At 51.5% G+C, this 12,998-nt stretch overlaps 5 protein-coding genes across 5 annotated transcripts; 2 read left to right on the top strand and 3 right to left on the bottom strand.

The window, feature by feature from the left end:
• Positions 1-685: 685 nt before the first annotated feature.
• PFLUO_LOCUS4663 (uncharacterized protein) lies at positions 686-1,910 on the bottom strand (the record flags this gene model as incomplete). The annotated part of the gene is made up of 4 exons (XM_073782037.1): positions 686-1,318; positions 1,388-1,474; positions 1,542-1,597; positions 1,673-1,910. The coding sequence occupies 4 exons, from the start codon at positions 1,908-1,910 to the stop codon at positions 686-688; spliced, it is 1,014 nt and encodes a 337-aa protein (XP_073638732.1).
• An 883-nt stretch (positions 1,911-2,793) lies between these two features.
• On the top strand, positions 2,794-3,720 carry PFLUO_LOCUS4662 (uncharacterized protein; the record flags this gene model as incomplete). The annotated part of the gene is made up of 1 exon (XM_073782036.1): positions 2,794-3,720. The coding sequence occupies one exon, from the start codon at positions 2,794-2,796 to the stop codon at positions 3,718-3,720; it is 927 nt and encodes a 308-aa protein (XP_073638731.1).
• Positions 3,721-3,976: 256 nt separating this feature from the next.
• Positions 3,977-6,332, bottom strand: PFLUO_LOCUS4661 (uncharacterized protein; the record flags this gene model as incomplete). Its single annotated transcript, XM_073782035.1, has 2 exons — positions 3,977-4,179; positions 4,268-6,332. The coding sequence occupies 2 exons, from the start codon at positions 6,330-6,332 to the stop codon at positions 3,977-3,979; spliced, it is 2,268 nt and encodes a 755-aa protein (XP_073638730.1).
• A 2,183-nt stretch (positions 6,333-8,515) lies between these two features.
• On the bottom strand, positions 8,516-10,017 carry PFLUO_LOCUS4660 (phosphatidate cytidylyltransferase; the record flags this gene model as incomplete). The annotated part of the gene is made up of 4 exons (XM_073782034.1): positions 8,516-8,551; positions 8,614-9,392; positions 9,441-9,804; positions 9,865-10,017. The coding sequence occupies 4 exons, from the start codon at positions 10,015-10,017 to the stop codon at positions 8,516-8,518; spliced, it is 1,332 nt and encodes a 443-aa protein (XP_073638729.1).
• A 265-nt stretch (positions 10,018-10,282) lies between these two features.
• On the top strand, positions 10,283-12,501 carry PFLUO_LOCUS4659 (uncharacterized protein; the record flags this gene model as incomplete). The annotated part of the gene is made up of 2 exons (XM_073782032.1): positions 10,283-10,660; positions 10,714-12,501. 2 exons carry the CDS (start codon positions 10,283-10,285, stop codon positions 12,499-12,501), a joined length of 2,166 nt encoding a protein of 721 aa, XP_073638728.1.
• Between the last annotated feature and the right edge of the window lie 497 nt (positions 12,502-12,998).

Raw genomic sequence — 12,998 nt, 5'->3', positions numbered from 1 at the left:
CTTCTGGCGAATCAGGAGCGCACCAACAGAAACTATGAAGGCGTGGCTTGGGTGTGAGGATGTTTGAGCTTTAATAAGGAATATCGGATAGGTCAAGTCGATGAATACCAGAGGTAGCCTATTCTGCTTGGCTTCTTCTTTCTTTTAAAAGCGCGAACGAAGATCTCAATACAGCAAATACAATAGCGATCGCCTTCACAATTTGTGGTCGCTAATATATACATCTATCTTCTTTTACCCCCCCATCACCAATCTTTGCCCAATAAACACGACTGCTGATCATAAATTTGCGACAATTTACATAAACGAACCTCTTGGGATGCTTTTCGTAAGCGAAAGGCGTCTCGTAAGGGGACGGAGACAAGGGGTAAGCGCTTGATCATTACTGTGAAGTTTCTCTACTTGATGATAATGCCTACTAGAAAGACTATCAGAGCAAAAATAAGAGAGTATACAAAATACGACTCCGAATATCAGTTCTTGGCGTTTAATATTACGTGTGCTTGGTCTAGGATTAATGCCTGGCTTGTGACGGAGACTAGGAACTGAGTATAGTAGGAGATCGCCAACAGTTTGATTTGTTTGGCAGTGAAAATTGAAGTATATGTTTTCTGAAGCAGTAGTGAAACTTACTTACATATATCCACCCGCCTGGGTATATCTGTTATAGATCGACTGCCCATCTCTAGACCTGGACGTTGCAAATTAGCTTGCCAGCGTGGGTATTTGACTCCATCTTCTTGTGGGCATTCCCAATGTCTTTCCAAGGGAAGACTTCGTCCACGGTGACCTTCACCTCGCCCTTGGCGAAATGTGGTAGTATCTTCTCGATTACAACGTCCCGCAGCTGCTTCTGGTAGTCGGACGCGCGTGTGCGGAGTGTCGTAGTCATGACCCATAGCCGCTTGTTCATCAAGTCCCGCAAGCTAAACTTCTCAATAATGGCGCCGCTCATCGTGGCAACTATAACAATGCGTCCCTCCATCGCAGCAGCCGCCGTTGTGCGGTGCCAATACGACTGGCCCACCAAATCTATGATGAGGTTGACGCCTTTGCCCCCGGTCTCGCGGCGAATGACCTCGGCGAAATCATTGTCGCCGCAAGTTCGGTAGTTGATGGCGAAGTCAGCGCCAAGGGATTTGCACAAGTCGCACTTGGCATCGCTGCCAGCTGTCACAAAGATCTTACTGGCGCCGCCGCAGCGGGCTACCTGGATGGCGGCTTGACCGACTCCCGAAGAGCCGGCGTGGATGAGAACTGACTGACCAGGTTGCAGGCCACCAATAAGGTGAGTTGCTTGGACGGCAGTGAAGTATGTCTGCGCAGTGATTAGTCTGCTTCTAACATTACAGGAACTACTCCTGAGGGTTAAGGAAAATGAACTAACTTCAGGGAATCCAGCGGCCGTTTCGAAGCTCATGCCCTCGGGCATATGCATGAGCATGTTTTCTGAGATGGAGATCTTCTCTGCGTACTATATATGGGAAAGAAAGTTAGCGCTGCTGCGGCAATGACATGACTGTCTTTAGTTTGCCACTTACGGCACCTCCATAAGCAAGGCCAAAGCATTTTTGTCCAATTTGAAAATCTGACTGACCTGCTAAATGTTAGTGCACCGAGGAAGCAAACTATGCCTCAGAGTGGTTAAGGCGACAAAGAGAGAGAGGCATACATTCCGCGCCCTTCGCCTCAACGATACCGCTGAATTCGACGCCCAGGATCTTGCCGGACTCAGGCAGCAGGGGATAGGGATAGAGATCCTCTCGCTGCATAATATCCATACGGTTTAGACCGAAAGAATGTATTCGCACCAAAATATAATTACCGTTGGCTGCCGGATCAGGTACATCGTCCTCGATGAAGAAGTCGTCGGCACTTCCTTTGCCGCCCTTTATTCCGACGGCCTTCATGGTTCCTGGTCAAAGCCTGGCGTTTCCTTGAAAAAAGTTCGAGATACAATTGCAGTTTTGTAAAACTTTGATCACTGCCTAGCAGATAAACAACCTTGTGAAGCTGTCTTTATGAAGCTAGCTTGAAATCTGATCCGAGTGAGAAAGCTACGGTACAAATTTAAACTGTCGATGGTCCGGCGGTGGCTTACCGACCGTTGCTTACCTGCCGAAGGACTCGTCTGAAGGGACGGTTTGAACGGACAGCCGCGGACCGGCTCTCTGCGCGCGGAGACATCCAACTCTTTGATACACTAGCGCGCCGAGTGTTGGCTCCTTGATTCATTGTGGACTTCGGGCCTATGACTAAATCCCACTGAGGCTAGTTACATGTACGGCAATTGCTGGTGCGGCACGTCTCCTCATTACCCCCTCATTTTTTGTTTGGAATGGAGGCGGACAATCCACTCCGCAAAGAGCCAGCCACAGAAAGCGGAGCGCCACATTCCGTCTCTTGGGATTCAGCCGGCGAATGATGTATGATTGGGTATACAGAACAACGAACCCATCACGGATCTCGCGGCTGGAGTCTCATTGGAATACTAGCCCCCGCTAAGCACAGAATGCTCAGCGGAGAAGCACTCCGTACCTCGGGAATTCATTTACCGTCTCTCCATCACGGGGCTGCTCTGTGATCGATCTAATGTCCGGGGAATAGGTCTGTTTGAGAACCGATTACTTCTGGGATAAAATCAAGCCCTTTTTCAGACATACCGTAACCATTTTGAGGTTGCGCAAACTCCAACTTGCAGTTTATCGATAATCGCTTCTATCAAGAAAAGATATCTAGAGCCTTCGTCTGACTTTGCACTTCTTCATTGCCTGCTGCAAAAGAACGCCCATCATGTCGTCCGCCACCAGTACGGAGACGTCCATGCACCAGCCCTCACAAGCCAAGCTGGCCATCAAGGAGGAAGGAGTGGCTGCTCATGCCTCTTTGGCTACGTCCTCGTCGTGGACGCAAGATGTGCACTTTTTAGGCGACAAGGACGGCAAGGTCAAGCTGCGTTGCCCACCAATTTTTGACAACGTCAACGACACTCGCACATACATGAAGCAACACCTAGCAGCCGCGTTCCGAACCTTTGCTAAGCAGGGCTTCGATGAGGGTGTTGCAGGCCACATCTCTCTGCGTGATCCTGGCAACCCAGAACACTTCTGGATCAACCCTCTCTCTACGCATTTCTCACAGATCCGCGTCAGCGACCTGGTTCTCGTTGGGGAGAACGGCGAGGTCCTTCCAGAGGGAGCGCAGAGCGCCATCAACGGCCCAGCCTTCGCCATCCACAGTGCCATCCACCGTGCGCGGCCAGACCTCAATGCAGCGTGCCATGCCCACAGCGTCTACGGCAAGGCCTTTAGCTGCTTCGGCCGCCCGATTGAGATGCTGTATCAGGATGCGCTGCGCTTTTACAACGACCTGGCTGTGTATCCTCGCTATGGGGGCACGGTCCTCACGACCGAGGAGGGCGACCGTATCGCCAAAGCGCTGGGACCGACCTGCCGCAGCATTATCTTACAGAATCACGGTATGATTACCTGTGGCCAGACGGTCGACGAGGCGGCCTTCTTGTTCATTGCGCTGGATCGATGTTGCCACTCCCAGCTGCTTGCTAACGCTGCCGTATGCCCTGGGTTTGAGAAAAACTACATCGCCAAAGAGCAGGCAGAATTTGCGCACAAAAAGAGCGGCAACTCAAATAAGATGTGGCTAGCCTTCCAGCCATACTATGACCAGGTGGTCAAGGAGGACCCCGAGTTGCTGCAGTAGTCAAATGGACGGGGTTTGAGGGGGAAATGTTTATGGACAAGTGAATGGCCAAACATGAGTATGACATCGAGAATAGGAAATATCATGTCTTACGGTTTTTGTATAAACGGGAATTGGCTGGCTAATTGCACAATTCCATCACTGATCATATACAGGTGGACCAATTGCTACATCCAGCCTCTGAACTTAATTAATTATTACATTGCATCGTGAACGACATATTGCACACGCATCTTGCATCCGTAGCCACCACTCTTCAGAAACTGGTATCGTCCACACCGAATGTCGCAAATGACATGTTCTCGTTCATAAACCCGAACAGCAGGTCTTGACCTGGGATACACATGTCCTGAAAAGGTGCCATCTGCGCAATATTATCATATGTTGGTGAGTCGTTGGAAAACTGCCAAACATTGTCGAACGTTTGATGAGGTGCCGAGGCCTGAAACTCTATGGGTGCTAGGACATACCGTTAGTTAGGTGCTTGATCTACAGCAAGAAAAGAGGCAAAAATTCAGAGTAGAAGCAATCATAGAAGGGAGCTCACTTGGTGATTCTTGAACGCCCTTGGCGGTCATGAGCTTGCGAATAATACGCGCCGTGTCAGCAACTCCCGAATTTGGTACAGCTAGCTCGTCCAGACATCTCAAGCTTGCACCAAGTAACAAGGACGACTCAGCATATGCGTTATTATCGCTTCCAATGGAGAGTGAGGCAACATTGAGCACGTGAATCGTGCAAGCGACGTAAACAGCATAACTGAGCAAGTAGCTAGACTTGCGCAACGGGTAGATGGATCGATAGCTTAGGGCGAGACTGGAGATATGTCGTGCTGCCGTTGTACACCGTTTCCATGAGAAAGCCGACGTCTTGATGGTGTGATCAGCGTCGCTCCCGGTGCTGGTGCCACTGCTGGGCGTTGAGATAAAAGGTCGATGCAACAAAACAACAAACGCGTGATGTGTCGTCAGAAGAATGATGCGATTTGGCGCGACTACGACAGGCGGATCCATGGCATCCTTCGCCCACGGCTCGTAAGCTAGATGCGCTGGCAGGTCACGGTACCAGGCTGTGAGGGCATCATCGAGAGGGGGAATCTCATTCAGTGTCTTCTGAGCGGTGGCCCCGACAAAATAGATCTTTTCCACGATTCGGGTCATTATTTCAGATAGCAGACAGAGCTGCTGGAAGACAGTCACTGAATACGCCGATGGCGCTGTCGGGGAGGCCACCTTGCGGCTCACAGCTGGTGTCGTAGGGTCAAAATAGGGCTCCCACGGCTCTAGCTCTTCAAAAGTATCCATGAAGTCTTGTGAAACATGGGCATCCCGAAGACTGATTGTGGGAGGTCGCCCAAGGTATAGGCTTTGCAGCTTCTCGCAAACGAAAGCGCCCCAAAATACACGCCGCCTGATCTCGATCTCCTCAGCATTCTGGCTGTTAACCTGCTGTAAGTCCACGTGCAGCCCCAGGTCGTACACCATTCGCAGGGCATAGCCGGTATACAACCAGCCTTTGGAAGTCATGCCTCTCGCGATGAACGTCGACCCGAGCATGATCAAAGCGATGACAGTAGGTATTTGAGACTGAATGAGCAAGCCTTCGCGCAGTAAGAGCTCGTCACAGCGAGTGAAAAAGTGCTGCCCCGCTGTCTCCGGGTCCGTCGGGTCATTACGCACCTCGAGCCGCTCCGAGAATTTGGATGAACAGGCGAAGACAGCATACAGCAAGAGGTCAGAGCAGTACGACCCACCGTCTACCAGCTCTCGCATAAATGTCGGTCGGTACGTCAGCAGGAAAGTATGATGCTGCCGGCTCCAGTGGAGATCGAGGAGATGAAGCGCCAGCTCCGCTGGTATTCCCCGTATGGATGTCAAACAACGCAGCCGGTGCTCCCGCTGCCTCTCCGTTGCGGCATTTGCAATTAACTGATACCGCAGCAGCTCTGTCGATGCTACTGGTTGTTCGTGAGTAGAGGTATCGAGACCAACCGATCGGATCGGGCTGCTGCCGCGGATAACGGAGGTCGAGCTGAAAATGCTATCGCTGGCTGGGTGGCTTCTATTTGTCATTTTGGACCTGCCCATAGCACCGGCGCCTTCTTCCTCGCTAGAAGACATGGCAATATCGTAACTATGTCCCATGCTCTGGCCGTCATCGTCGTGATTGTTATCGTTGATTTCGCCGTTTGTGTCCTCGGCGACAGCCACCCTTGTTCTTAGAGCAGGACGCACGCATCCAGGATCGCTCAGCAGTTGCTGTTGCATCTGCTGTTGCCGTTGATGGACAGATACAGGACAAGGCCCCCAAGATGACAGTGTTGTCGATATGGTTCCTGGCTCTGACAGTGATACTCGGCCGTTCTGCACGGTCACAGACTGAAGCAAAGCATGCCTCTGGGCATCGTCTGCGCTTTTTAAACGGCTCAATGCGTCTTCTAGTGCCGCTCTTTCACCCTTGAGGGAGTCAATGAGGGCTGCGGAAGGACGTTGCTTCTGCGGGCCGTTGCGATAGACGCACGACCTATTGCTCTTCAGGCATGTGGTGCAGGTAGGCTTAATGGTGTCACATTTGATCTTGCGCCGGCGGCAGAACTCGCATGCCCGGGCCATGTTGGGTAAGGCAGTTCGCAGCCTATCGGTCAACCACGGCTGGTAACGGTAAGTCTGAGACTTCCTGAACGAATTGGGGAGGTTCTAACGCTTGCATGAGGACTACTAAGCTCATAGATCTTAGGCTGCGGCTATCAGTGGCTCGAAATCCATGTGTTATCTCTGGTCTGAGTTTGAAAATGCTAGTTCATCGAACAGTAGACTTCGCTGAGCGGACCTTTTGCTCGTACATGCGATTTAGGGTCTATATGGTGAGGCTAAACGCGTTGGAGGTAGGTTCGGAATAGGTCGATTAACAATGTGTTTTGTTGCGACAGTTTATACGTGAAAGGGGCAAGCAATGGACTTGTTGGTTGCAGAGGCATCAACTCGGAGCCCCTCCGCTTCCCCGCACTGTAGATCCGCATCAGCTCCAAGCCCTCGCCACTTATATTATAACAGGGAAGGTATCTGTTCTTTTCTTCTTTTCAACAAAGTTTTGCAAACCTTGGTTATTGCTGAAGAATACACCGCAGGCTGGGCGTCGGTGAGCTGGCAATCTCCGAGGACCGCACTTCAGGGTTGGTGAATGGCGGACGACTGTCTGACTACTATGCCTGTTCAAGTGGGGAACTCAATCCACCCATTACATGTTGACTGGACTGAGACGGATTTTGTCGCTCCGTCAAACGGCCTCAAGAACTCCGCCCGCAGCACTTAACGGCAATCCACCTCTTATCATATCGTTCGCCAAATAGGAACACCTCTAGCTTGTAGTCACCACTTTCCCCGTGTTGAATTCCAGGCCTATGAAGGAAAGATATTGAACATTGATGCTACCTTCCGAGACCGAAAAGAGTTTGTGCAAACTGACGTCCAGGGGAGAGGGGAGGGAGATGGAGGAAGCTGTCAAATGCAGCTTTGAGGGTATTATCGGATACTCTTGCTGCGAGCCACTCACTATCCTTTGACAGCTATGCCTCTGAACCCTAGAATCTGCAATAGACCCATATCTATCGGGCCGGCCGAGCCTGCCACCGCCGTTGGAGCTGTTATGTCTAATCCAGCGAGGTGAGATGGGAGACAGTGCCGTATCTGCTGCGCCACGAGAGTGACATGAAATGTGTGAATCGGTATTTAGATACCTGGCCGGCCGCCATTCGTGTGCTAGAGGCCGGTGTCCTGGACAAGGATAAGATCTTTGCCATCATTGCGCGCCGAGTCAAGATTGACAGAGTAATCAATGCGCCACATACGCCCGGCGGAAAGATTCTGGTCAAATTTGAGTGAGTAGTAGGTAGTTGGTGTCCTCAGGCACCACGGCCTTCATCTGCCTTTCTTCTATATACTTTTGTAGTGAGCAGCTTAAATCACTCAAGTATAACAAGATTCTAGATCAGCTTCAACACCTGAATTTGAAAGCTATGTACAATTTCGAATTCGTCCTACATCCCTGCCTATCTGCCTTGAGAAGGAGAAGCAAAGAAGAAAAAAAAAACCAATAGGCGAGAGGCAGGAGGGTAGAAATCTGACAGTAAAGCCAAGGAACCGCCTCCGTTTTCGTAGGCTCTCCCCACTTGGGAGCCAGGTATATGGGAATCTCGTTCTTCGCCAACCAATCAACTAGCCCATACTGCGTCATGAGATTATAGGATTCGTGTTTTGTGTAATCGGCAGCGCCAAGCATTGCCGGGCATCAGCGTGGACATCGGGGTGTTTAATGCCACTGGTGCTTGGCTCAGAACTGCCACCCGATACACCAAAACATCAATTCCCAAAAAAAAAAACAGTGGAAAGAAAACAGCCATGAAGTGAAACAGAATATCAATTCGCCCATGCCCCTTGGTCGCAGTCCTTGCAAGTTTTGGTGGTATCTCTCGACGAATAGGACTGATTCTGTGTTGAAAGGCGGGTAGATGAATATAGTTCGGTGCGTGTGCATGAAGGGTGACGCCAATTTAATATCCATGGACGGCCCAGAGGAGCGAAGACGGTAGACGGAGACGGAAAATTGACACGGCGAAGAAATGCCCACCAGGACCAGGAGAATATTGCGAGGTGCGAAGCTAGGAGCGAAACACGGGGTTGAAAATTCGACCTCATGACGAATCAAGGATCATGAAGTGAACAAAAACGTAATTAGAAGAAAGGAAAGTCATGACTTTGTTCTTTTGGTTGGGAGAGGTACGCGAAGAAGCGTATCATCAGCGTTTGAGTTCGGCCGCGAGGCATTCCAATGCCTGTAACGGTCAGTAAATGTGAGATGAAGTAGAAGTCAGAAAATACATGCCGTTTCCGATACCGCACCCTGGTTGTACAGGTACTTGCCTAGGCCGCGCACGACCTCGAGCTGCTGGTCAACAGTCAGGCCGTTGATAGCGGTCTCAATAATATCTCCAACGGTAGCATTGTAGACGGCAATGAAGCTGTGGTAGTACATAAACGAGAAGAAACCCATGATGAATTGGCAGTCCATGCGGTCGGTGATACCGCCGTGGCCGGGAATCGATTCGCCAAAGTCCTTGATCTTAAACGAACGCTTCAGGCCAGACGCAAAGAATCCTCCAAACGGAGCGATGAGAGAAGCAAACGTGGCAAAGCTCAGGATGTGAAACTGCATCGGCTCGATGTAAATGGTCTTGTCTAGGCCAATGCATGCCAGCGAGTAGGGATGCGGAGTGAAGACCGGGTTCGGGACGCACTCCAGGCCGGTCAAAACGTTCGAACCCAGATCATTGACTGGGCAGATGAAATACTTGTAACGCATCAGCATGTTGGTCATGAAATAACCGAAGATAATGGTGCAGATCCACGCGCCGATGAACCCTTCGACTGTCTTCTTAGGGGAGAGTTGGATGAGCTGCGTGCGTCCGAACGTGATACCACAGACGTAGGCGAAAATGTCGTTGGTAATAACCAGAGACGCCGGAAGGAAGAACCAGATCATGCCCTCGAAGATGTTGTTCATGACAAAATGCGCTTGAACAACGATCAGGTACAGCGCCATATGCGTCCAGGCAAACTGAGTGAACTGGAATCGGTAGTGTCCCTTCTGCAGCGATCCGACGAAAAACACGAAGCCTAACAAAGGTCAGCACGAAAACAATGCCATGCGCCCACCGGACTCACCCATGACGTAGAGAATAAAGCTGATGAAGCGATGATGTGTCGCCAGTGGCAGCAACACTTTATCCACCAACAAAATATGCTTGAAGTAATAGATGACGCTCTCTCCGTACAGGAAATACATGGTCGTGGCGAGGAAGTACCAGTTCAAGGACTTGGTGAAGCGGAGGTTCTTTTCTTTGCTGGGGATGTTGGCAATGGCAATAACTTCCTTGAAGGAGACGATTTGCACTGCGGTAATTATGCCGATGATGTAGATGTGACCGGCAAACAGGGCGATGAAGAATACCGCAATCATCACGAAGCTCCATATTGTCCGGGTGATGAAAGCCTGCTTCTTCTTCTCGTATTCGGACAGCGCGGGTTTCTAATTTCGACAGCCAGGTTAGCTCAAATTCAGCATGCATGCGCATGAGTTCCCACTGACCTCTTCTTCGGGAATCGTGGATTGCTTAGAGACGCTACCATTTCTGCCGCCAGGGCTGGAGGGCTCCGAGGGTACATCGCTGACGTCGGACGACACGCTTAGGCGCCGCTCACCGTTTCGGTGATGGAACCGGACATTGCGGCGCATGGACATGATGGCAAACTCGAAAAGGAAAGGAGCCTATAAATGAGGGATGGAGGAGGAGGAGAAATCCAACTTGGTTGGGGGGAAGAGAGTGGAGAGAAAAGACAGAGTGAGTGAGAATGCAGAGATGAGCTCATGTGAACTGGTGGACGGACTGACTACGGGCCCGAAAGCGGTCAGCCCGCCAAACAATCCAGTCCATATCCATACCTCTTCCACGCTTCCTCTACTAAATCAACCTCAATTGATTCTTATTCTCTCATGGCTCAAGGGCATGGACGACGACGATGACTACTTTTCCGACGACTTCGACTCTCTGCCGCCGGGCACCCTCTACCAGCTGGAGCAGAGTGCCTACCAAGCCACCCAGGCTCAGCGTCAACACCAGTCGACGACCTTGAAGCCTCCTCCACCCCTACACTCGGGGTTAACGAACGAATATGGAACGCTGGAAGTGGGAGAGCTGGAGGCAGAGGTATATGATAATGTCGGTGCTGCGCCAGCTCGTCCCCTGGGTGGTGCCGTCACAGCAGACGCCGGTGGGTGGGCGACCAGTGGTATCATGGAGCGTACCATGGAGGACCCAATGGAGCTGGATGATAAATCAGGCGAAGTGCTTGCCTACGGGGAGCTCAATGCGCGTCTAAAACAGGTGGGAATCCCGAGTGAGCGACGTTTGGACACGAGTGCTAAACTCCTCTGCAGCTGGCCCAGGAACGAGACCAGATGAAGCGCGATTTAGAAGACGCCAAAAGACAAACAGAAACTAAAGCGGGAGAGATATCGATTATCCGGTCCAAGCAGGCGAAAATGGTCCAGGAATACGACCGACAGCTGGCGTTGCTCAGAAATTCCATGACAGAGGAGGCAGCCAAGCACAAGCGAGAGGTAGATGCAGCCATGACAGAAGGGAAAATGCTGGCCACAGAGAACATGTTCCTTCAACATGACCTTGTCGACGAGACCTATCAACTCAGGAATCACAAGGCGAAGCACAAGGCCGAGGAGAAGGGGCCGCCTGTAACCCCCAAGAAGTCGCGGGTGCTTCCGTTCCGCGATGGATTCGATGATGAGGAGATAGCAATGGTATCACCGAGCAAGTCTGCACGGTCTAAACGAGCCACGCCATCGGTTCCTGGGAAGCGCAAACGACAGGCCAGTCAGGACAGTCCGGCGCCCCTCCAATTGATTTCCGTGGACGAGCCCATGATCATCGATGTCCCCGCCGATGCCCCTGAAAAGGTGCCCGAGGAACGCAAGTCTGCCGAAACAGGACGTTACAACCAGCGGCTCGCTAAACGGCTCTTGAATCACCGCATGCTCCCTGGCGAGGAGACCGACATTGAGGCAATGGCTAAAATGGCCTTCCCTGCGGAGCCGAAACGACCGATGTCCAGCATTTTTTTGGACGAGATGGCCCGTTTAGATACAGGCAACTACGTGGTAGAATACGCGCAATCGATTACCAAGCTATGGCAGCATGCGATCAAGGAGCGGTTCTACAAGCCTGTGCCCCGATTTGTGGCCATCGCCCGATTTATTCTCGTGATAGATGAGACGCCTCTTCAAGAGTTGATCACTGCTCTCGTGGGAGTCTTACAAGACTCTGTCGAGGTCAACGCCGTGCCTCGATTTCGATACTCCCCAGCTGCAGCGCGAGAAAGGGCGCGCACGCTGCGCCAGACTCCTCAATCAGATCTGCAACCACTAGTTGACTCGACGGAGGCTCTGCGCCTTCTGTTTCATATTGCCTGTGAGGTTTTGCACGTCAAAGCTGCCCTCGAAGGCTTCTGGCGAGAGATTCGCCACACATTTATTCTCGTGATGCTACACGGGTCGCAGCCTCTCAGGGATATTGTTCTCATCCTGAACCTGCTGTCGACCAGCATCCGCCCTGAATCCTTTGGCCCGATCATGTCGGATGAAGAAGGCCAGGCCGATGTGCAGAAGTGGATCGTCGACCGTCTGACATTCATGCTCAGCGAATCGACGCAGCCAGATGAAGGAGTCGACCCTTACACTCCGTTTGATATCTGCGCCATGCGACTCGAAGTACTACATCTTCTCGAGACGCTGGCCTTCAACCCAGCATTCCCCGCCCAGGAGCACGGCAGCGCGATTATTGCCGCGCACCCAAATGCGCTGGCACGCTTGTTCCGATCGATGCACGACGAGCTAGACGCTCTCTACTCGTCCCCACCGGAACAAGACTTACGTGTCGCGCTGGTCAACGGGCTAATGCGGCTGATCTTTGGGGTGATGCGGCGCCACGGGCCCTTTATCAACATGCAGGAGAAGCTGGCGTGCGTGTCTGGCAGCAAGCAGAAACATCTTGTTGTGTTGACCCGGCTGGCGTTCTGTGACGGGTCCGTCCTCGAAGCTGGCATTGACGATGAGACAGTTGACATGGCGCATGAGCTGCTGGAGGAGTGGGCGAACCCTCAGGAGGCCGAGTCACTGGCAGAGGCGTTTCCCAGCTCTCGGCGGGAGTGAGAACCAGAGGATGGCGTTTGTGGATATGCATTTAGGACCAGCGTTGCATTTCTCTTTGCGTGATTTATGTTTCCTCCGTTTCAAGATACCATTACTTTGATCAATATAGAGCGTTTGGTGGTATAGCGTCCCGAGTCGCATCAAGACGCGGTGGGAGTGAAAAAAAGATTCCCTCATTGGCAAGTGGTGATCCGACAAAATCAATGTCTAGTCCCCTTTCTCTAAAGCCCCGCCTTCGTCTATGCCCACCTTACAGCATTCATAACAATGGATGGCAGTCGCTTTGCAAGCAAAAAGAAAAACTAATCCTAGTAGAGTAGCTGGCTATTTTACTTCGGTAGCCCTAATCTTTTGATTCACTTCTGTTGGCTACTATAGGTACAGTAGAATTCGAAAACAGATTACCCATTAAGACACTCACGCTTTCTTTACCAGCGCCCCCACTCCGATCGCGCTAATCGGAATTCGATCAGGGAAAGTCCCCACCAGTTTTTTTC

The sequence above is a fragment of the Penicillium psychrofluorescens genome (genome assembly GCF_964197705.1).
Source record: "Penicillium psychrofluorescens genome assembly, chromosome: 3".
Lineage (NCBI taxonomy): Eukaryota > Fungi > Ascomycota > Eurotiomycetes > Eurotiales > Aspergillaceae > Penicillium > Penicillium psychrofluorescens.
The sequence above is the reverse complement of the archived record's forward strand: the minus strand, read 5'-3'. Positions and strand labels throughout refer to the sequence as shown.